Source organism: Hirsutella rhossiliensis, assembly GCF_020360975.1.
Source record: "Hirsutella rhossiliensis strain HR02 chromosome Unknown scaffold00003, whole genome shotgun sequence".
Lineage (NCBI taxonomy): Eukaryota > Fungi > Ascomycota > Sordariomycetes > Hypocreales > Ophiocordycipitaceae > Hirsutella > Hirsutella rhossiliensis.
In genome coordinates, this window is record NW_025408669.1 from 1,009,188 (window position 1) to 1,032,005 (window position 22,818).

Genomic DNA, 22,818 nt, shown 5'->3' on the forward strand with positions numbered 1-22,818 from the left:
GAGGGCAACGAGGGTATCATGGTCTACTGCTTCTTCCTAAAACTCCCCTGCAACCAGCACCGGTACATCTTGATCTTCTGCGCCCGGTTGACGAGGAGCCGGCGGTCGACGCCCAGCTTCTCCACTTCAAACTGGGGCGTCTCGGCTCCCTCAGAGTCGGCCGAGTCCTCGCCCGTCCAGATGCCGGCCAGCTCATCGCGGTCAAAGAAGTAGACGCGCGTGCCGTCGCCGCGGATGTAAAAGTTTTCGTCCAAGTACCGGCCCTTGCGGAACCGCACCTGCGCCAGGTCCCCTCTCCCATAGTCGCGGAAGCAGACCACGCCTCCCGGCTTGAGCAGTCTGTGGACATTGCCCACGGCCCGCGACCACTCCTGGGGCGCCAAGGCCGAGAAGATGAAGACCATGACGGCGACATCTACGGACCCCTCTTCGACGTCGGGAGGCAGGCAGTCTGCAGAAACGTCCCAAACGTCGGCCTGCATGTACTCGGGGTCATACGCCTCATGACTCCGCATGACCTCTACGGCGGTCTTGGAAAAGTCGCAGGCATGGATTTTCAAGTGCGGGTTTCTGTTGTTGGCTAGCACAGGAAAGGCCGTGTTGCCGGCGCCCGCGCCAATCTCCAACACGACCTTGGGCCCAGCCCTTGGGTCCGTCACTTCGGCCAGGACTGGAAACTCTTGCTGAAGCCATTTGCGGTTCTTGAAGAAGTTGGAAGCATTGTTCTTGTAGAACAGATTCCACCACTTTGCCGGATCCGTATTGAACCTGTCTTTGAGTGTGCATCAGTATTTAGGCGCAGCACACAAGGGGCTTGGGGGGGGGGGCGTGAGGAGTAAGAGGTGCCAGTCAGATGGGAGCGAAAGACTTGAAGGTAGCGTTTTCATCATGAAGAATCAGATGAACTATGCATTGGTTGGGTAATCATCATGACAGTGGAGGAAGAAAAAGGTATGAGCTTACTCTTGTCAAAGTCCGAGACGGGAGCCTGGCGCTGCTTCTCAAACTGACCCTCGGCATACTCCTTGTACGCCTCGTCCGTCTCGACATGGTCCCAGGCGTTGAACTCAAAGACATCGTCCTCCTCTGTGAGAAAGCGGCTGCCAAACTGAAACGGATCGCTCCGCTTCAGGTTCTTGGTAGCATCGTGGGATCGATGGGGTGGCACCTCATCGTCCTGCCTGGGCAGATTGAGGGCGGCCATCTCTTCCGTGGGAGGAGACGGCGAAGTGCCTTGGGTATCTGGCGGCACCGACGCCATTGTCTACGGCGGCGGGCACGCTGCGTGACGCCGGATTCTGCGCCTTGAGCCACGGGCCATTGACAGCTGCGTCGATGTGGGAGGAAAAAGGGTGAGGGCTGGGACGAGGATTCGGCACTGCCAGGAAAATTTAAGGCGGTGGGACAGCGGGGCCTCTTGGCTTGCTGAGACAAGATTGGATGAGCTTTCGGAAGATTGGTTGATCCTTTTTACAGTGGGGGGCCCCTGTCGCAATCCGGAGGGACCTGGCGATCCCTCAAGACCGAGTGCCGGGCAAGGTAGCTCCTGCTAGCCACTACTTGATGCCAAAGGGCCCACCTCGGCCCCGCAAGCTCTCCAGCTCTCGCTGACTGTCAGCCGCCAACTTGCTTGACCTCCAGTGTCCCGTCATCCATCGTCCGGCCTTTGGTGAACAGTCCCTTGCCGTCGAGGCGCCCCTTTTCTTGCGCTCCCCGTTGCATCAACTCTTGCGCACGACAGTGTAACTCTCACCGGCACGTGAGCCGCCCCGAACCGCCCACAATGCCCCCCTCGCTGCTCCGGCCTCACGGCGACCTCAAGCCCGCCGAGGCTCTCGAGCTTGCGCAGCGGGCCCCCGAGATTCTGCGCAGCAACCCCAAGGCCTTTTCCGCCTCCCCGCTTCTCAACCTCTTCTCCGCCCCCGAGACCGCCCACCTCTGGACCATCTACGAGAACCTGATGCTGTCCTGCCTGCGGGCGGGCGACGACACAGCCGCCCACGAGTGCCTCAAGAGGCTGGTCAGTCGGTTTGGCGACAAGGACGAACGCATCATGGCCCTGCAGGGACTCGCAAAGGAGGCTGTGGCCTCGAGCAACAGCCAACTAGAAGCAGTCCTGGGCGAGTACGAGGCGCTGCTGGAGCAAAACGGGGCCAACATTGTGAGTCGCCGCCGAGGGGGTCGTCAATGAGCATTGCTGACCTGGCGCAGCCAATTCACAAGCGCAAGGTTGCCTTACTGCGCTCAATGGGCAAAACCTCGGAGTCGATTGTTGCCCTCAACACGCTCCTCGACTTTAATGCCACAGACCCAGAAGCTTGGGCAGAGTTGGCGGACATGTATCTGTCCCAGGGGCTTTATCAACAGGCCATCTTTGCGCTGGAGGAGGTTCTCGTGCTGATGCCAAACGCGTGGAACGTGAGGTCCCCTAGGCCAGAAAGCAGACTGCCTCTAACCAGATGCTCCAGATTCATGCGCGATTGGGCGAGGTGTCGTTGATGGCGGCCGACCACAGCTCCGAGGGCAATCCCCAAAAACACCTCGCAGAGTCGCTGAAGCGATACTGTCGGAGCATCGAGCTTTGCGACGACTACTTGCGCGGCTACTACGGCCTGAAGATGGTACAGTCAAGGACTCTCTTGCGACCCTCTGGGGAGCAACCAGGCTGAACAGCGAAACAGGTGACGGACAAGCTCCTGAGCAACGAGGCAAAATCGAAAAAGCAGCAAGGGGAAACCGAGGGCTTTATCGTGCCCGAACAGGCGACGGTCGAGAAGCTGAACCAGGCGGCAACCCGGAAGCTGGCCGAGATTGTGCGGCGGTACGGAGCGCAGGAGAAGCTGTGGCAAGGATACGAGGCGGGAGAAATTGCAGCGGCGCGCGAGCTTCTGGCCAAGTCGTCGAGCGAGGTGGTCCGGTGAGGTCAGCCGAGATGGAAGCGAGGGTCCTGTGACGAGACGACGATGCTGCCGGCTCTGCACATCATCGAGGGGAGCTAGCTAGATTCCATGGGCTGCAGAAGGCGCCGGTCGATGGGCTTAGGCAACGAAGGGGTGCAGATGAAGGGGCCGGGGGGCGGCTTGATTGGGGCCCAGGGACGGGAGGAGGCGGCATTGGGCACCCAGGGGAGCGAACCGGGAACGGGACGACGAGTTGAACGTTGGTGCATGGGTTCGGGCACAGCCCATGTGCGTCGTGTGTTGGGCACTGATGTAGGTTCATGGCGGCGACATGGGGTTGGGCACGCGATGGGCAGGCGATGGTTTCCACTCGGGCTCCAGTCAGGTCATACATGGGCAGGCGTCTCTGGTGACAAGTCGCATGTCTCAACGTACGGAGGCACAGAGGGCAGGTGGGCAAGGCTTCGGTTCGCGGCTGGGCTGGTGTGCAGGGCATGGCGGCTAGAGTAGCTTCGGCATTTGCACAATTGTAATGGTGGCCAAGTGGTGTATGCACATGCAAAGGCGCACGCACCAAGACACATGTGGAGTGGTGCCTGGGCGGTATGGACAAAAAGAAAGCATGCAGACGAGTGGGTGGTGAAGAACAAGATCAGGTCAAGGAGGCGAGGCGAGATGGCAGGGCTGGGCAGGGCTGCAGGTGCCAGTCTGTGCCGAGACAGCGCTGCCTCGTCGGGCTGGAGAGACGACGTGTGATGGAGGTGGAAAAGGGGATAGATGAGGTGTTCATGTCTTGGTCGGGCGTCGATGGAGGCTGTTGATTGATGCCTTGTCGGACGCATCGTGGCGGAGAGGAGAGGCGGAGAGGAGAGGCGGAGGAGGGTGAGGCGGAAGGTGAGACGGCGTGATTATAATTATATCATGTCGCGCAGGGAAGGTCGTCGTCGGTCGTACAATGTGAGTGAGCTGGGGGGGGGGAGGGCGGCCAGGATCAAGTCGGAAAATAAAAGCATTCTGTGCTGTATTGGAGTACGGATAACTTAACTTACCACTGGGCTGGGATTGTACAGTAGGCAGGCAGGTAGGCAGTCATCAGTGCATGCATCTGGCTGGACCGGCATGCCAGTCAATCTGTGTCTGTCCTGGTTGGAACCCTAATAATATTGTAAAGGATCGACAACAAGACACCTCAGGTATTGTTGTTGTTGTTGTCGTCGTCGTCGTCGTTGACGCTTGACCGAGAGAGGAGGAGGAGACATGGAGCGGGCGGGTACCGGTACTTTGAGACCAGCCGTGCGTGGCTGCAGCGAGCCGGCCCTGTGCGACGACCAGCGCTGGAGATGGATGAACAGCAGCCCAAGTGCCAAGTACAGAAGATGCCTAATTACCACGATGGCGAGTTTGACGGCCCTCGTATTGATAGGTAAGTAGGCGCCCTGCTCTGTGTCGGTGAGCAGCCTGCCTACTACTACCAGGTACAGTAAGGTAGGTACCTAGGTAAATGATGACAGGCAAGTAAGTACCGGGTACATGATATGGCACATGGCGGGCAGCCTGAACACGCCTGGGGCCCCAGGTGAGGAGGGCAGGAGGGAATGGAGGCTAGTGGTACCTGGCCCGGTACATTGGCCTCAAGGTCGCCTTACAGCCTGAGCCCAAGGCGAGGCAAAGGTACCCAAGGCGGTACCGCGGAGCCTTGCAACCCAACAACCGCCGCCCCGTCGTTGTCCGTCCGATTCTGCACTTTTCTGCCTTTTGCGCAGAGTCTCTGTCTGCCAACAAGCGACGGCAAGTTTTCTGCCTGCAAACAAGCGACGGCAGTCTAAACAAGGCAGCCGTCATCCGACTTCTTCTGTCGCCGAGGGGTCTTGGGTTCGGCCACGGTCCGGTCCGGGGTCTCGAGCAGCCACCACCACGCCGCTCCTCTGCGGCCTCGACGAGAGAGAGAGAGGGAGCTTCGATTGATTTGTTGACGGGACGGTTGACGAGGGCAAGGATAATTAATAATTATTACACGCACATACATGCCTGCTGTGCGTGCGGCTATCGGCGACGCATCTACTGTAGCACGTACATATCACCATGTACAGTACCTACCTAGGGAGGTAGTAGGCGCATGCCCCCCCCTTTCACCACCCCCGGCCGTCAGTTGGTCACCCGCGGGCGTGTCCATCCATGCCTGCTGCTAACAGCTACTAGCAGTACCTACTCCTCGCTAGCCACGATCCAGTACTTGTACTATCCAATCACGACGCCCATTTACCCATTGGACACCACGCGGCAAATAGCAGCTCTCGACGTTGTATTCGTACATGCACCTTTTTTTACGTACATACTGTAAGTTACAGTAAATACCGGCTGTGTACGTGCATGCGGCTTTTTGCCCGTCGGCGGGCAACGAATCTCGCTTTTCTCTCTCCCTCCGTGTCTCTCTCTCTCTCTATCTCCTCTCTCTCCATCTCCTCTCTCTCCATCTCTCCATATCTCCATGCCTCCCCGCCTCTCTCTCCCTCCCTAATTATCTCGCTCTCTCGCTCTGGCGGGCCACGCCCCAGCCTCTCTCACCAACAAACGACAACAAACCCCATCGTCGTCATCATCATCAACAACATCAACAACATCATCATCTACAACAAACACCTCGACACAGCCCCCGCAAAATAATCCTCCCACATTCTTGGGCTGCCCCGCCACAACTCTCAGCTCTCACCGTCCCCCGCCAGCTGATGGTTCTGGACCACTACGTACCTACTTACGTCCGCGTCGCTCCAGCTCCCCCTCCAATCCTCGTCCATCTACTCACCGCCGATCCTGAGAGACCTACCGGTACTCTACTCGACCCACCCTCATCGTCCCTTTCTACTGCCACCTCCGACTCTCTCTCATTCGGCCAGCTGCCCGCCCCTCCTCCGGCATCATCCTCCATCCAGGCCTGTTTCTCCCTCGCCGAGCCTGCTTGATCTTCTCATCACGCCTTGGTCACTGGTGTGCAAACCGGCCCCCGGCCTTGGAGCCGCATCACTTGTGCCACCAAAAAAAAAGGCACGATTCCGACGCAACGAGAGTGGACAACGGCTCCCGAGACCCCTCCCCTCCTCTCTGTCCCCCCTCCTCTTCTCTCCCTCTCTCCTCTGGCCATAGCTCTCCTCTCTCTCTCTCTCTCTCTCTCTCCCTCCCTGCCTCCCTCCCTTCAGCACCACACCCTGGTCCGTTCCTCTCCCGTCAGCCCCCCTCTCCCCGTGCCCTCGTCCCGTGCCCAGCCAATCGCCACCTCCCACTTGTCGCACTGCCCGTCTCGTCGCCTTATTCACTGCGGCAACTCGCGGCCGCACACATCGTCGTCGTACCACGGCCACCTCCTCACGTCTTTGCTGCATCAGCCTTTACCTCCGCCCCCCTGCCAGTAGCGCCGACCCCGTCCTGACCGTGGCACCCCCGTTCCGCCTTGACTCCGGCATTCTTGAGCAGATCGTCGCGAGTAAAGGCAGTAATAAGCTCCCCCGTTTGCTACTCGTCTGCTATGCCGTGAGTCCTCTGCCTGCCAAGACACCCTCTCTCACCAGTCTCCAACCCACTGACCCGCTGACCAGACTCATCAGACGGCCGACCAAAATCACGATTCACACGGGCGGCGAGAGCTCCCGTTCAACCTCGTACAACAGCGACGAAGAAGACTCGTCCCATCACGAACAAGACTACTCCATCGTCGACGACGAAGAGTGGGAATCGCACGGCGACTACTACGACGAAGAAGTCCACCCCTCCGATTCCGCCTCCACCAGCAACGATCCGCCTCCCTCGCGCCCTCGAACCGCCAGAACCACTCCCCGCCACCACCGGCTCACCCGCCAGGACACCCAGTATCCGCCCGTGCAGGCTCCTGCACCCCATCCGCCCAGCGTGGATCCCTCGGAAGACTACGGCGTCCCCTATGGCCAAGCCTTCCAGCCCCAGCCCGCCCATCGCGGCGGCGGCGGCGGCGGCTACTACGGCGGGCGCGGCCACCCTCAGCAGTATTCACAGAGCCAGGCCGGCCACTACATGGGAGGCTATCCCGGCGGCAACCAAATGGTCCCGTACAGCAACTTCGCCCCCAACCCCTTCAGCCCCATGGGCAACAACGCCAACGGCGCGAGCTACTTTGGCGGCGAAGCCAGGCACATGTACGAGATGATGCCCTATCAACATGGCTTCTACGGCCCGCCCCAGTACAACATGCCCCCTCACTTGCCGCAATTCCACCTGTCGCCACCCCCGCCGCCCGCCACCGAGGCCCCTGGACCCGCCGCCAGCCCAGCCCCGAAGGAGCCTCCGGTCGATATGGAAAAGATCAGGCTCGAGGCGCAGATCGCCGCCATGAAAGCAGAAGAGGATAAGAAAAAGTCCGCCATGGAACGTGAGAAGTTGCAAGAGCAGATTCGCCGAGAAACGATGGATGAGTTGAAGAGGCAGCAGGAGGAGGCTCAAAAAGAAATTGAGCGCGCCAGGGCAGAGGCGGAAAAGATCGCCATGGCGAAGATAGAGTCCGAGCGAAAGGCGGCCGAGGAACGGGCGCGGGAGCAGGCCGAAACCGTGAAGCGGGCCGAAGAAAACGCCTTGAGAAAGTTTGAGGCCGAGAAGAGGGCCGACGAAGAACGCCGCAAGCGGGAGCAGGAGGAGCGCGTCAGAATCGAAGAAGCCGCCAAGGCTCGTGTCGAGGCGGCGCTCAAAGCCGAGGCCGATGCCAAGGTTGCTGCCGAAAAGAGAGCTGCCGAGGAGGCGGAGCGGTTCAAGATGATGCAAGAGGATGCCAGGCGCAAGGCCGAACTCGAATATCTGGCCAGAGTCGAGGCCGACAAGGAGGCGGCCAAAAGGGCGGTCGAGGCCGAAGAGGCCGCCAGGCGCAAGGCCGAGGCGAATTTCCTGGCCAAGGTGGAGGCGGACAAGCTGGCGGCCCAGAAGGCTGCCGAGGCCGAAGAGGCTGCGAGGCGCAAGGCCGAGGCCGACTATCTGGCCAAGGTGGAGGCGGAAAAGGCGGCGGCCCAGAAGGCTGCCGAAGCCGAAGAGGCCGCCAAAAAGGAGCACGAGGCGCTCAAGAAGAAGCTCGAGGACGAGGCCAAGGCCAACCTGGAGGCTGCCAGGAAGACGGACAGGGGGGGGAGCATCAAATTCAAGGACGCCGTGGGGAGAAAGTTTAGCTTTCCCTTTCATATTTGCCAGACGTGGCAGGTACGTTGCCAACAGCCCTTGTTTCTTGTCATCACAAACGGGACTAACTCTGGATTGTACAGGGCATGGAGGACCTCATCAAGCAGGCCTTTCTCCACGTCGATGTCATTGGGCCGCACGTGCAAGAAGGCCATTACGACTTGATCGGGCCCGACAACGAAATCATCCTGCCCTCGGTGTGGGAGAGAGTCGTGGAGCCCGAGTGGTCAATCAGCATGACCATGTGGCCGGTGGACAAGACGCCGCCGCTGGGGCCCAAACTGCCGCCGATGGGCGCGCGGCACGGCCCGATACACGGGATGCAGCCTCCCCCGCCCATGCCAGGAATGAGAATGCCCGGACGACCCGCCATGCCCCCTGGTATGGTGCCTCCACCGGAATGGCCCGGGCCCGCACCACGACGACGGACCACCCATCTTCCCGACATCAATATCGTCGACGTCAACCCGCCCACGACCAAGGCGAAGCCGAACAACAAGAAGAACTCGGCCATGTTGACGTTTTTTGCAGGCAAGCCCACCAAGAGAAAGTAAGGACAAGTTTCCTCCCCCCATCGGCCGCCGCTGTTGCTAACCAGCGGAACAAAGATCGGGCAAGAAATGAGAAGAGAGGAAGACGAAAGTAGCTTGAGCACGAGGCAGGTTTGGCCTCGATACCCCGCTTGATTTCCTTCTCACCAACAAGCAGTTTGATGAGCGTTTTTGTTTTTGGATCTGCAGCCCCCGGCGGCAAAAGGAAGAAAAGGACGCATTTTCCCGTTGTCTTTTTCAGTGCGCAATGCTTGCCACCCCCTCTGCTCAATGTCGCTGGTTGGTCTCTTGTATCTGCATTTGCATCGGAGTCTATAGCACGGATGGGCCAAAGTCACTGGGAGCGTCAAAGGCAGCGGAGAGACTACGGATATACCTTGGGAGGTACGACGGTTTCGAGTGACGGGCAGATGAGACGTCGTAAGGCATCGGCGGAGGTAATGGAGAGGACGGCATCGGAGGATGCTTTGGCGATATGCGACGTGGCAGAAGACGCCAAGAGGACGACGCTGTGGCGACGGATGGTACATGGAGGTGTGGCACTAGCAGCTGGACATGTATGAGAGGCAGAGGGGGCGCAAGAGAGAGGAGAGAAATACAGTCGATTGGTTACTCTGATGGGTCGTGTTACCCAGGCGCCGCAAGGGCTGTCTAGTTGTCTAATAGAAGCTGACGATGAAATTTGGCTACGACGCATGTGGTGGTAACACGTCGTAGCACGTCGTAGCACGTCGTAGCACGTACGTGGAACAGTGTCATGAATCACAGCTTGCGTGTTGACGCCAGCCTCTCTTGCGCCTGTTTCTCAAAGGCCTCTATCATGACGCCGGCGACCTTGTCGGAGACGGCGGCACTGACGGCGGCATAGATTGGGCTGGTAAACTGGTAGGTGATGGAGAGGTGGACCTCTGTCGAGGGCTGGTGCGAGGCGACGGGGTTGAGGGACCAGCGGGTGACGAGGCTCTTGAAGACGGACGAGGAGGAGGAGGCAGACTCGTCATCACGGCTGAGGGCCTCGACGGAGACACCGGGGACGCAGCGCAGGCGGCTGGTGAAGACCTCTGTGAAGCCGCCCCAGCCGACGTGCAGGTCTGCCTGGGCGGGCCAGCGGCGGCCGTGGGCGTCGGGGGGGGACCAGTGGGTGACGCGGGAGCGGGCGCAGTAGGGGACGAAGCGGTGGTACGAGTCGACGTCGGCGATGAGGTCGTAGAGGGGCGCCGAGGCGTAGGGCAGGGTGCGCGTGGCGGTGAGGTGTTGGGCGTTGCTGTCGCTGCTGCCGCTGCCGTCGCCGCCGGGGAGGTTGAAGAATGAGCGCCGGGGCGCGGTGGCGGCGCTGGCGGCGATGGCGAGGAGAGATGGGCGAGACGGCAGGCGCCGTGGAAGAATTGTTTGAAGAGACATGGGCGAGGCGTAGATTTGGCTATGCCATGGCTTGGCTTGGCTTGGCCTGGCTTGTCGCCTTTTTGCGTAGGAGGGCGAGGTTTGGATGGAGGATGGAGGATGGATGGGGAGGCACGTGAAGCAGGCCCGACGCCGGGACCAGCCACCGAAGAATGGATGGCCTGTCCTATCCGGAAAAAGGAGTCGGCGACGCAAAGGATGGGTGCCGAGCGCGTTGTGTCTGAGCCTTTGCGAAGCTGTGAAGCCGTAAAGATTCATCGTCGGAGTGGAAGAGACGCGATGCTCTGTCTGGTCGGAGCAGGTACCTCCGCCCCGCCGGTACGTGGAAGAGTACTTGCAGCTACAAGGCACGGAGAGCTCCGTCGGGGCTCCAGGGTAGGGGGTGGTGTCCATTCCCCCATCTGGCAGGGGCCCGGAGGAAAGTGCGCGTTTGGCTCCTGCCTGCCTGATTCGTCTGTATTCGTCTGTATTCGTCTGTGATTTGCCTCCGTTACTCACGCCAAGAGCTTGCAATCCCTGTATCCCAAGGCAGCTGACCGGAACTAAGTTATTTACCAGTTCGTTCTTGGATTTATGAAGCTGGTAGAAGCCCAGAGGGCAAGTATTATTAGGACTCGGTACTGCACGCAATAGCGGAGCCCGCGATTAGACACTATAGGTATTGTCACCGTGTTGCCGTCCACCTCAAGGCTCAAGCATTCGCCTGCGATTATCCGAGCAGAGCATAATGCTTCGGAACCGGTGCCAACTGGCCGACAGCTACCCACAAGCTGGCCCGGTCTATCCAACGTCCAGTCTCTGCTGAAGATGGAAATTCCTCTCTTTGCCGGTATAAACATCCTGCGGTACCGCGCCGCCCTCTTCGCAGCGAATGATTGCTTCTTGCGACTCGGGATTCCCGTACAAGGCTACTCTTGACAGTCTCTGATTTGTAGGCGCGCTGCCTTTATGAGATAGCTTTGAAAGCTCGAACGTGCCACGGGTGCTTGATGAACCCCCCGAATCGTTCCCTGTACGCTTATATCCTCGGCTCGTGGAGTTCTTGATACTTCGAATGGTTTGCCGCAGTAGCGGAAAGATGACTGGGACGTTGGAGATGACAGTGGCGACGACGGTTTCCCGATCCGACCACCGGGCAGCGGCATCCGGGACAAGAGGGTCGTTTTCCAAGATAAAGTAGAAGCGAAGAATCCCAAAGACGATAGTAATCAGGCCGCCGCAGAAAATAGCAGCGAGACCAATACGCGCTGTAGTCGAGATGCGAGCACGCCAGATCATCTGCCCTCGTTCGTTAGGATATAACGCAAAGCGCATGGAGTGAACGTACCGGGAGAGGGATCGCCATTATATACAAGTCGGTCACCACGTCGGTGCATACTACCACCCACGCCTGTAGTTGTGATACGTCCGGATAGCAAAAGTCTGTTCTTTCTAGTTAGTGACAGCCTCGTATACGTAAGTCAAGGTAGAAAAGCGGCTTAGTAGCATACTTCCGGGATCGGGATTAATTTGCCAGTGGTTTTCAAAGGGCCAGCAACCGCCCAGAACGGACAGACATATCCCAAGGTAAGTGACGGCGCACAAGGCAAACCCGACGTTGATTTTCAACTTCATATGGTCCACGCGGTCGCCCAGTCGCTTATAATAGAAGAGGCAGCATAGCTTGAGGGTCCAGAGCAGCGCCGTGTAGAGCATCCAGCCAGATAGATGCGCCTTGGAGCCCTCGACTCGCAAGCTCCACTCGTCACCGTTCGGATCAAGGGCGTCTCGTTGCTCGGGAGTAAGACTATGCCTTGGGTGAATATTCTCAGCTGCAACCGATCTTGACAGTATCGTCACGTACCCGCTGTTGGCCACGCCGTGCGTGTGTGTTTCGACAATGTATCCTACTATCGTCCCACCGGCGGAAAGAGGCTGCGCGTGTAAAGTCAGCGTGCGAGGGGAAATCATCGCTGCCTGGGGCAACTTACGAGTGCAGCAATCATAAGGAAGTCGTCAGCTGCGAAGCCGCGAAACGTCCGGGCTCTCCATACCAGAAAGGTCCTGCCCAAGATTACCAATGCTCCAACAACAGCGTATATCCATGATTCGAAGGCGAAGGGTTCCATGCGTGCTATCGTATGCCGACGCCGTGGAGAGGAGCAAATGTAAAGAACGGTATTATGCTAGTTTCCTAGCTCTCCTTGCCTGGTAGGACGGTAGTTGAAGCCGGCGTTATAAACACCCAAGCTCGGTAGGCCCCTGGGGCACTTAGCTTTACACTCTGTGTACGTAGATCATCAAGTGTCCGACGGAAAACTGAAACATGTCCCCTCGGTTGTTTAAGGATGTTTTACGGAGGACAGCTCGAAGTCAATGCGTGGAGCGGTGCAACGGTGAAACCAACGTCTACCCCTAGCCCCTTAACCAAGAAAAAGCCCGGCGCCATTAGCATGCCTTGCAGGGAGATGGTAGGTCTGCCAGTTGAATGCCCAGCAGCAGCCTTGCGAATGCGCTGCTCACGGCGCCTGCAGTACAGGCAACGCACCTTGGCTCGCGGTATTTCCATGGCCACATCTTCTGGCGCAAATCAGGCAACGCGTAAAGCACGAGCTTTATAGTCTCGCTGCTGCTCCGCTTGCGGCATTGCGCGGCACCGAAGCCGAAACTGACGACGCTCGCGGGAAAAAAGGTAAACCCCTGGTTAAGCTTGTATAGGTTTAGATGGTAGCAGTGGTAGCAGTGGTAGCAGTGGTAGGGAGGCTACTCGAGAGGCTACTCGGTTGAGTCTATGGGCCGGATCTGGCGCCTTAAACTCTAAAGAAAGCCAGGCCGGTAGGATAACAGTGAACACACCTGGCACTCATTTTAGCTTGGAGAATGCCACATCCAGCGTTACGGACACACTAGTCCGTCACGCGTGCGGATGAACAGGGGGCTGGCCAGTTCCTCAACTTATAAAGCTTGGGCTAAATCCTCAACGCGAGGCCACAGCAAGCCCTGCCGAGTGCCGACGCCGCTTCAGCTGTGTCCACCGAAGCTTGCCAGAAGAACGCGTGTCCCGCGTCATTCTAATGCGAAGGTGCGAAGTCGCAAGTGCGTAACCCCGAGGCAGCGGCGCGCAGCGCGGCGCACATGTCACAGACGTGCCGCGCTTGAGGCCATCAGGAACCCGTTTTCTGAGCACCAAGATAGACTCGACTATCGACACGACATATCCAAGCCTGGCAGAATGCAGAGCCACTGTCCATGACTGTTGGGGAGAGCGGAGGCTAGTAGGCGTCAGGAGCAGAGCCCAGGGACCGGAAAGGGGGTCTACCGAGTCAATGGATCAACCCCCTGATACCTCGATGACTGTAACGGGGTGGCTCCGAATAAGGCACAGAGGGGACTCCGGACAAGAAGACCAGGAACTTGACCTGCAAGAAGGAAGGGGAAAAGATATGCATTCCGAATCAATGGTTCAATATACAGGGTGCCAGCCCTATAACAAGACTCGCCCACCAAGGCACCCAGACTACAAGGCCACGCAAGCATCCAGTATAGCTTCCAGCCTTGCAGCACGTGGGGATGCGCTCGGCCACGTTCGGGCGCCGGAGTCTGTAGAGTGGGACAGTGGGTGCGCCCCTCTTAACTTGACACCGAGGGGGCACTAGTCCTCGCCTTTGCCTTTAGAGCATCTTGTTTGCAGAGCAAGCGTTGCCTTGTATTAGTCGTTTGCCCAGTAGAGAGGTTGCTGGAGGTTGTTGCTGGAGGTTGTTGCTGGAGGTTGTTGCTGGAGGTTGCTGGCTAATTATTGACTTGTTGTATGTGACTAATGAGTACTGACTATGTGTGTATATTACCTCTTCTCCGTGCTTCTTGTAGCGGAGGCAAGAGCTTCCGTGCAAGCCTGTGGGGAGGGCACGAGGGAAAGAGCATAACCGATATAGACTTAATAGAGTGTCACGGGGCCGGCCCTTGTGGTTGCTTGGTTGTCCAACGACCAAGCTGTCCCTTTTGCGTGTGCACAGTGAGTGCACTGTGGTGATTATGTGGTCAATTGACAAAGCTGTTGCTTAGTCAGCTTCCTCGTCTTTGGCTGCAAGCCACATTGCCTCTGCCGTGGCTGAGGGGTCTAGTAATTAGTTAAGTTAGCGCGGCCACTGCTTTTGCCCACCGGGCCGAGACTCTTCTTAATTACAGAGTAGAGCTCTACATCTTATTGATGGCTCTACGTACAAGGACATACTATAGGTACTACCCCATTATATCATAATCATAATACGTAATGAGCTGTAAGAAATCTATCTATAATATCTGCATGACCTTTGTAATCCTCGTGGGCTGTCCTCGGGCCCGTCTCTAATTGGCTGCACTGCCACTACTTGTAGGTCCTGCACGTGACGCCTCCCGTGACCACTAACACTTTGCGTCTAATAACACGACGGACCTGTCAAGGTGGCTCACGCCAGGCACCCATGCATAGCTCGCTCAGCACCGACGACCTCCCCCGAGTCTGTAGGGAGAGCCAAAGCCGCCGCACCTGGCGCCCTCTCTCAAGCCAACCATCCGTTCCACCACCAACGACCGAGTACCGCCGCCGACGACGACGCACGCACGCACGCACGCACGCAGGCCAAAAGCTACGGCTGGCTGGCCGGTCCTCGCACCACGCCGCATGATGCGACCGACACGCCGCGGGCCCATCACCAGAGCGTCACCAGAGACGCCGCCGTCCGATCCGCCTGCTGGCCGCGCGCCCTCGTAGCCCGGCCAGCATTCAACCATGTACGGAGAGACACAGAGACCCGGAGACCCAGAGACCCAGAGACCCAGAGACCCAGAGACCCAGAGACACAGAGACACAGAATGACCAGCTGGGCCTGCCTACCTACACCAGTCAGTACTGACTGACCCCTTTGTTGTCTGTGCAGGTTCGAAAAGTCGCTCTACGACCTCATCCGGGGCCTGCGCAACCACAAGGGCGGCGAGAAGGAATACATCCAAAAGAGCCTCAAGGAATGCCGTGCCGAGGTCCGCAGCCAGGACATGGGTTTGTATCCGCCTCGCCTCTCTCCAGAGCCTGCTGCTGATGACCTCGTCTAGACGTCAAGGCCACGGCCCTCCTCAAGCTCGTCTACCTGGAGATGCTGGGCTACGACATGTCGTGGGCCTCGTTCCACGTCCTCGAGGTCATGTCGTCGCCCAAGTACCACCAGAAGCGCGTTGGCTACCTGGGCGCCGTCCAGAGCTTCCGCCCCGACACAGAGGTCCTCATGCTCGCCACTAACCTGCTCAAAAAGGTTCGTCCTCCCCGCCCTCCGACGAGCTCACCAGCTCATCCCGCCAGGACCTCGCCTCGTCGGCCCCGACCGTCATCTCGCTGCCCATCGCCACCCTCCCCCACGTCATTACGCCCTCGCTCGCCCTCTCCACCTTGGCCGACCTGCTCCCGCGCCTGAGTCACAGCCATGCCAACATTCGAAAGAAGACTCTCGTCACCCTCTATCGCCTGGCCCTGGTCTATCCCGAAGCCTTGCGCGCCGCCTGGCCCAAGATCAAGGAGCGCCTCATGGACGCCAACGAAGACCCCAGCGTCACGGCTGCCATTGTCAACGTTGTCTGCGAGCTGGGCTGGCGGAGGCCCCATGACTTTCTGCCCCTGGCCCCGCGTCTTTTCGAGCTCCTCGTCGACGGCGGCAACAACTGGATGGCCATCAAGCTCATCAAGCTCGTCCGCCGTCCCCCGATCCGCTGATCACGTCACAAGCGCTGACTTTTGAATCCCAGTTTGCCACGCTTACTCCCTTGGAACCACGTCTTGTGAGGAAGCTGCTCCCCCCTCTCACCAACATCATGGCCACGACGGCTGCCATGTCTCTCCTCTACGAGTGCATCAACGGCATCATACAGGGCGGCATTCTAGGCAACGGGGATGACGCTTCGGGAGCTGAGGAAGTCGCCACGCTGTGCGTCACCAAGCTGCGAAGCATGATTATGATTAATAGTGATCCAAACCGTACGCCTAGCCACCTCCCTCCCCGTCATCCTCTACCTCTGGCTAACCAGACTCGTAGTGAAATACGTCGCTCTGCTGGCCTTTAACAAGATTGTCGTCACCCATCCGTACCTTGTCGCCGAGCAAGAGGATGTGATCCTGGAGTGCATCGACAGTCCCGACATCACCATCCGGATACAGGCTCTTGACCTCGTGCAGGGCATGGTCACGAGCGAGAATCTGACATCCGTCGTCAGCCGGCTGATGAAGCAACTCAAGTCTGCGACCCCGTCCAAAGACCGGAGCAAGCCCGAGACAAACTCGCAAGTGCCCAGCACCGACTCGGATGACGAGGACCAGGCCGCCGCGACAGGGCCGACAGAGGCCGAAGATGCCGCCCCGCCTCTGCCCGATGAGTATCTCATTGACGTCATCAGACGGATCCTCTTCATGTGCTCCAAGGATAACTACGCCAACGTGGTCGACTTTGACTGGTACGTCGACGTCCTGACACAGCTCGTCCGCATGGCCCCGGTGCCTCGGACATACGCTGACGAGCTCGGCCCGGATGCCACATCGCGACATACTTCGGACGTGTCGGAGAGGATTGGCGACGAACTGCGCAACGTGGCGGTCAAGGTCAGGGCCATGCGAGCATCGGCGGTCCGGGCGGCCGAAATGATTCTCATCCACCTCAACGCCGACACGCCTGCCAGCCACAAGATCACTTCAGGGGCTCTCAAGTCCATCACCTGGATGCTGGGCGAGTACGCAGCACAGCTCTCGTCCTCGGACGACACCTTGAATCGGCTGCTTCAGGTCGTCCCCCGCGCAGGCAGGCCCGAGGTTTGCACCACGGCTCTGTTTGCCGTCATCAAGGTGTTTGCCTCGATAGCCGGAGATGACCTGGCGCCGTGGACGGCAGAGAGGAAATCGAGGATATCTCTTATCATGGCACGCATCATCCACGCGGCAGAACCGCTGGTCTTGCACCCGAACCTCGAGGTCCAGGAGCGCGCAGTCGAGTTCATCGAGCTGCTCAAGCTCACTGCCGAGGCCTCCTCGGGGCAACCGGCATCCACGAGCGATGAAACGCAGGATGCCCCTTTGCTCCTCACGCAGGCCATACCGTCGCTCTTCAACGGTTGGGAGCTCAATTCCGTCGCGCCCGGGGCTCAGCGCAACGTGCCCAAGCCCGAAGGCCTTGATCTCGACGAGCCGATCCACCCCGACCTGAACCGGCTGCTCGCCCGGGCCGACGTCATCACATTGCAGTCGGACGAGATGGACGAGTTCGAAACGTACTATAACCAGCGGCCGCCGCCCTCGAGCATCTCGTCCTCGGCGCCAGCCATGACTATGCTGAATGAGCCAAGTGAGGAAATCGCTGGCTCGTACCAGCAGCCGAGCGAGGAGAGCTACCTTGACGCAGACATCATTGCGCGGAGAAAGGCCGAGCGACTCGACAGGAACAAGGACGACCCATTCTACATTCCCAGCGGCGACTCTCAGCGCGCATCGACTCCCATCCACAGCATTCTCCAAAACAGTAACGGCCCGGACCTGGACATTGACGCGATACCTATCATGCAACTGGATCTCGACAATGTGGGCAACGAGTCGGTGCCGGCGCCCAAACCGCGGCCCGAACTGAGGCAGCGTGTCGTCATTGCGGCCGACGAGACGCTCGAGGGCAGCGAGAGTGGGCCCGGGCGCAGCTACGACTCGGAAAACAACTCGGACAGCCTGGCAAAGGCCAAGAGCAGGAAACTCAAGCAGTCGCTGCTGCAGGTCGACTCGAGCACGATTGGGTCGTTCAACCTCGAGGGCGGCCGCCCGGCCGAGGGGTTCGACTACGAGCGGCAGCAGCGCGAGGAGGCGGAGATGCAGCAAGCCATGAAGGAGGTGGAGCGGCTGCGGCTGGAGATGCAGCGCGCAAACGAGCGGATCCAGGTGGCGCAGGGCGTCGACGCCGAGGGCACCGTCGTCCGGAAGAAGAAGAAGTCGACGGCCAAGAAGGCGGCCAGGAAGACGGAAGAGGACGGTGGCGGCGCCGGCGACGGGCCCATCGAGGTGAAGCCGGCGACGAAGAAAAAGAAGAAGAAGAAGAAGCTGCCGCTGCGGGAGGGGGGGCCCGTGGCTAGCGAGGACGCCGGGGCGGACGCAGAGGGCGCGGGAGAGGGCTCGTTGGCGGCTGACGAGGCTGTCGTGGTGCCCAAAAGGAAGAAGAAGGTGAAGCAGCGCCTGGCCGAGATTGAGGATGCGGGCGGATAGACGGGGGTTAGCCTCCCGGGCTCGCCAAGACTACGAGACAGGCATTGTGTGTATCTCCCAGCGAGGTATGCGTGCATGGTAATCCAGGCCCTCAAGACACACACACAGCCGCCGTGGTAGAGTGTCACGAGTCGTTTATTCTTCTTCTCGTCATACACAGGCCCAGCCGCAGCGCCAGAACACTCATCCAACTACCCTCCCCGGCGCCCCCCCCCCCTCCCAGCCTCTCAATAATAAGGGGGGGAACAATCCACGGCTCCAAGGGACACAAGATCATCATCACACAGGACTGTACACGACGGAGAACGACGGCGAGCATCGGTCCCTCTCCGCTTTCCCTCTATCATCATTCTTGATCCTAGATTGTTTTCCTCTTCAAGGCAAACCACGCAGCTCGTCGTCCCGCTTATGCCACGCGACGCGAAGATGATAAAAATATATGCTCAACCACGGGGTGGATAAAAAGCTACAACACACTAAACCCCCCTCCCTTCCCCAAGTCTCCCTTCATGTTCCCGTGAATCCATACAGCCATGACGAAACGTAAAGGGACGAGGGATATCGACAAGAAAGAACAAAGAAGAAGAAACATGGCAGCTGTGCCCAATGCCGCGAGCCACGCCACGCCCCTGGCGGCCAGCTTTGCTGACACGCGGAGAGACGACGCCAGAGTCTGATGCAGGCATACCAAGCCCCTGGACGCTCACTAGTCGTCCATGGGCTTGTCCTCCAGAGTCACCCCCCGAGGGGCCGGCTCTTGCGGGGGTGACGTGGGGATCCTCTTGCCGCCGACAAACTTGGTGGTGCTCGTGCGGTTGCCGCTGGGAGTCTCCACCGCGGCCTCGACGTCGATTGTCTTCGAGGCCTGCGGGGAGCCGTTTGCGACGTCGCCATCCTCCGAGGGCACGTCGAGCGAGGTGCGCTTGAGGCGCCCGTCGATGCCGCCGAGGCTGATGCGATGGCGCTCTGCTGCCGTCGTGGGCGGGCTCGTCTGGATCGGAAACCGCGTCTCGGGCCCGCCGCTACTTCGGTCGCGCCGGTGTCCTCGAGCGCCGGGCGCCGGGCTCGTGGCCCGACCCCGTGTAGCGTTGACCTTTTCAACCAGAGCCCTGTTGCGCTCCTCCATCAGCGCCTTGCGGTTGCTTTCGTCCGTACTGACGGCCCGCGGGCGGTTTCCGCCCACAGACGACGAGTGGTTCAAGGTCGACATGCGCTTGAGCTCGCTGAAGACGGCCTCCTTGTGCGCAAAGAGATCCCGGACAAGTCGAGCCGAGTGCTTCTCCTCCATCGTCAGAGACGTCTCCGACCGAGGCCGTAGGATGGAGGGCGCCAAGGACGACGAGAGGGCGGCAACGTACGCTTCATCGGCTGACGTCAGGTCGATGAGCCTCGTAAAGTGGTTCATGCACGCATCCAGGGTGGCAATGTTTGTGAGGCGCAACTGCGATAGAGTCTGCTGAAGCACCGCAACGCGGGAGGCGTCCGTGGCATCTGCGGCAGGGGTTGTGTATATAGTCCGCACGATTTCGTAGACGTGGGAGCTGACGAGCGAATCTGCACACGGTTAGCACGGTCGAGGCCAGCCGCGTTGGTTCATGGGGGCGCGCGCATCTTGAGGCCTACCTGGTAGCTCGAGCAGATATAGCTTGAGAAGATTCGCGACCGTGGGAATGTCGAACTTGCTCAAGACTTCCTGAGGCACGGGCTTGCCGTCGTTGACCAAGGCACGTAGCTTGTGTGTTTGCGCAAGGGGCACGTCGATGAGCCAGACGCCTCTCCGCGCCTCGTCGCCCTCCAGGTCGGGGTAGTGGTGGTCGAGATAGGTCAGCAGCGTCGTGACAATGACTGGCACCCGTTTCTTGTCGGCTCTGGCCCTGGCTTCCAGGTCGACGCCAAAGGTCTGCTCGTCCACCTTGTTATAGTAGTTCTCGTACACCACCACCTTGGGCACGAAGCTCCCGGTGCGGTAGTTTTCGAGAAAGTACCGCAGATCGCCCAGGGGCTGGACCGTCTCCTGGAACAAGAGCATCCTGTCCACGGTGGACTGGAGGCTGGGGATGACGTTGCCGATGCCGCCGGAAAAGTCGAGGATGACCGTCTTGATGGCCTTGAGCCGATCGAGCTCGCAGCGCTCGAGGAACTTGAGGTGCACAACAATGGCCTCCTCCAGCTCGCAGCGCAGCTCGTCGAGCTTCCGGACGCCGGCTTTGTACCTTTCGTCCGACTCGTGCGACTCACGGTGTAGACGCTGGGCTGGCGTCTCGTTGGGATGTGAGTTGTTGAGGACGTTCCAGTTGGCCAAGTACTCGCTGACGGTGCCGACGACGGGCGAGTCGCTCGAGTCCGAGCCCGTCGTCGGCATGGACAGGGTCCGGCTCGGGGCAAACTTCTTCTCGGGGACACCGGCGAGCTTAAAGGCCTTGGGGCGCCATTGATAAAAGAGCTTGGAGCTGTTGGCAAAGGTGCTGCCGACATTGCCGATGAGACGCAGGAAGCCGTTGGAGATGAGATCCTGGCCGATGCGCTCGGCGTAGCTGACACTGCTGATGCCCATGTTTCGCTGGAGATACTCGACAACGTCTGAGCCGGCCGACGTGTTCAGGTAGGTGCCGAGGATGGGAACCTTGGTCTCGCCCATCTTGACGGTGGACAGCATCTGAGAGAGGATCTTCTTGAGCTGGTCGGGCTGGTACGTCTCGTCGCCAATCTCGTACATTTCGTCGTCGTCGTCGGACTCTTCTTTGTGGGGTTGCACCTTGATCTCAGGGATGGGCGGGGCCTGCTTGGGGCTGGTCTCTGGGTCTTGAAAGGCTAGCTTATTCTCCTCCTCGAGATCCTCGACCAGACGGCACTTGTTGAAGTAGTTGGATCGGAGCTTTCGGACGGCCTCGGCTTGTCGGTCGTGGGCCTTGATGCGGCTCTGGAGCTCGTCCTGTGAGTCTTGTATGCGGGCCTCGTGGGCATCGCACCATCGCGAGAAGGGGTTGACGACGAGGTCGCGAATGTTTTGTGCGATGCGCTGATGGCTTCGCGCGGCGTCTTGCATCTCGGTGCGCATGCCGTCGTAGGCCTGGAGGGTAAGGAGCTTAGCATGTCGACTTGCAGTTGCTTGGTGAGCTCAAAGCAAAGGGGAGCCTACCTTGCGGACAGTGGCGCCGTCGTCTCGCGCAAAGCCGGTGCTGATCTTGTCGGCTGCGGGGGCAATCTCTTTGAGGCGCTGTCCATACGTCTCCTCGGCCTCGGCTCGCAGGCGCGCGATGGTGAGGACTTGGCGGTTCTCCATGACGCCCTGCTGGAGCTTGCCAAACAGGACCCCGAGTCCTATGAGGCCACGCGTCTCAGATGAACAGTCTCGAGGCGAGGGTAACTTGGCAACTCACCTGCGGCATAGTCGCTCGACCAGAAGGAGTCAGCGAAGCCGGGCATTGTCACCTACTCCAGCCAGCCAGCTGGACGCCACGAGGATGGAAGACTATCGACTGGATGCGAGCGGCGGACGGAGGAAGGCCAGGCGATACGGGGAAGAGGGAGCGGAACGAGGAAGCGCTAAGGCTGTGTGGGCGAAGAGGACGGATGGAGGCGTCGTGGGCGGAGGACTGTTGTCGCGGATCTTTTCGTCGTCGTCGTCGTCGTCGTCGTCGTCCCGGAAGCGCGAGGGGAGGGAGCACAGGCTTTCTTCCCGGGCAAGGTCTGTCCCGGGGCGCTTTGTCGCAGGAACGTGACAAAGGTGCTCGGGGTATGACGGAGGAGCGAGCGCTGCGGACGTGGGCAGGACTATTATGTGTGAAGAGGTTGGGAGGATGGGTGTTGACGATGTGCGTAACCGACGGAGCATAAATAGAGTTGTACCTTTACCCCTGCCTTGGCTTTTGCTGGGCGTTGGATGATGGCAGAGGCCCAGCGCAATACACAGAGGCAGTATGGAGTACCTGGCGATACATGGCCTGAGCCACATGCCGGTAAGTACTCGAGACGTGCAATCCACCAACCGCCATCGAGGCGGCGGGCAGGAGATGGGATGAGCTGTGGGGTACCTGAGCTGTGGAGCTGCGCTGTATTTGCAAAGTACTGCCTTGTGCAGTCGCATGCAAGGCACAATAAATGCCCAAAGTGGTGCATAATTAACTAAGGCACCGAAATAAAGGCGAAACTTGGAAGTGGCCGACAGCAATAACAGCCGGCAAGAAATACGAGGTGGATATCCCGTCTCCATGCGATGGAAACAATACAGTGAGGTGCTGCATGAAAGATAAAAAAGTAAAAGGTACTAGGGTACAATACAGCGTGCCGTCCCGCTGCTGGCGACATTTCAGAGTAGGGCGCGTCCTCGACGTGAAGATGGCTGGCAGTGGGCCATCTCGAGACAAACAGTTAAAGTGGTCCCCAAAGCCGGAAAATGATCAGAAGTCTCGGAAAAGGGCAGCATCTGAGCCGTGACGGAGGGCAGTTGGCGACGGTCGCAGTTCACTCTCTGCCTCGCCTCCCCTCGCCTCGCACAGTAGTACAAGTCCATGTTCCCGTCCTGCCCTTGATCAGCCAGCCAGCC

The 22,818-nt window shown here is 59.3% G+C and overlaps 7 protein-coding genes across 7 annotated transcripts; 3 read left to right on the forward strand and 4 right to left on the reverse strand.

Annotated features, from left to right (window-relative positions):
* Nucleotides 1–23: 23 nt before the first annotated feature.
* Nucleotides 24–1,261, reverse strand: HRG_02857 (methyltransferase domain-containing protein; the record flags this gene model as incomplete). The annotated part of the gene is made up of 2 exons (XM_044861328.1): nt 24–772; nt 964–1,261. 2 exons carry the CDS (start codon nt 1,259–1,261, stop codon nt 24–26), a joined length of 1,047 nt encoding a protein of 348 aa, XP_044722354.1.
* A 522-nt stretch (nt 1,262–1,783) lies between these two features.
* On the forward strand, nt 1,784–2,921 carry HRG_02858 (tetratricopeptide repeat domain-containing protein; the record flags this gene model as incomplete). The annotated part of the gene is made up of 4 exons (XM_044861329.1): nt 1,784–2,161; nt 2,212–2,418; nt 2,469–2,621; nt 2,682–2,921. 4 exons carry the CDS (start codon nt 1,784–1,786, stop codon nt 2,919–2,921), a joined length of 978 nt encoding a protein of 325 aa, XP_044722355.1.
* Nucleotides 2,922–6,420: 3,499 nt separating this feature from the next.
* On the forward strand, nt 6,421–8,711 carry HRG_02859 (putative kinetoplast-associated protein KAP; the record flags this gene model as incomplete). The annotated part of the gene is made up of 5 exons (XM_044861330.1): nt 6,421–6,425; nt 6,500–8,108; nt 8,171–8,381; nt 8,433–8,637; nt 8,696–8,711. 5 exons carry the CDS (start codon nt 6,421–6,423, stop codon nt 8,709–8,711), a joined length of 2,046 nt encoding a protein of 681 aa, XP_044722356.1.
* A 689-nt stretch (nt 8,712–9,400) lies between these two features.
* Nucleotides 9,401–10,039, reverse strand: HRG_02860 (polyketide cyclase / dehydrase and lipid transport domain-containing protein; the record flags this gene model as incomplete). Its single annotated transcript, XM_044861331.1, has 1 exon — nt 9,401–10,039. One exon carries the CDS (start codon nt 10,037–10,039, stop codon nt 9,401–9,403), a length of 639 nt encoding a protein of 212 aa, XP_044722357.1.
* Nucleotides 10,040–10,819: 780 nt separating this feature from the next.
* HRG_02861 (putative short-chain dehydrogenase reductase sdr protein) lies at nt 10,820–12,147 on the reverse strand (the record flags this gene model as incomplete). Its single annotated transcript, XM_044861332.1, has 5 exons — nt 10,820–11,317; nt 11,367–11,429; nt 11,495–11,825; nt 11,883–11,953; nt 12,010–12,147. 5 exons carry the CDS (start codon nt 12,145–12,147, stop codon nt 10,820–10,822), a joined length of 1,101 nt encoding a protein of 366 aa, XP_044722358.1.
* Nucleotides 12,148–14,681: 2,534 nt separating this feature from the next.
* HRG_02862 (AP-3 complex subunit delta) lies at nt 14,682–18,272 on the forward strand (the record flags this gene model as incomplete). Its single annotated transcript, XM_044861333.1, has 6 exons — nt 14,682–14,764; nt 14,935–15,053; nt 15,107–15,303; nt 15,351–15,734; nt 15,791–16,019; nt 16,078–18,272. 6 exons carry the CDS (start codon nt 14,682–14,684, stop codon nt 18,270–18,272), a joined length of 3,207 nt encoding a protein of 1,068 aa, XP_044722359.1.
* A 706-nt stretch (nt 18,273–18,978) lies between these two features.
* Nucleotides 18,979–21,698, reverse strand: HRG_02863 (rhoGAP domain-containing protein; the record flags this gene model as incomplete). The annotated part of the gene is made up of 4 exons (XM_044861334.1): nt 18,979–19,826; nt 19,896–21,342; nt 21,412–21,593; nt 21,653–21,698. 4 exons carry the CDS (start codon nt 21,696–21,698, stop codon nt 18,979–18,981), a joined length of 2,523 nt encoding a protein of 840 aa, XP_044722360.1.
* Nucleotides 21,699–22,818: the final 1,120 nt, after the last annotated feature.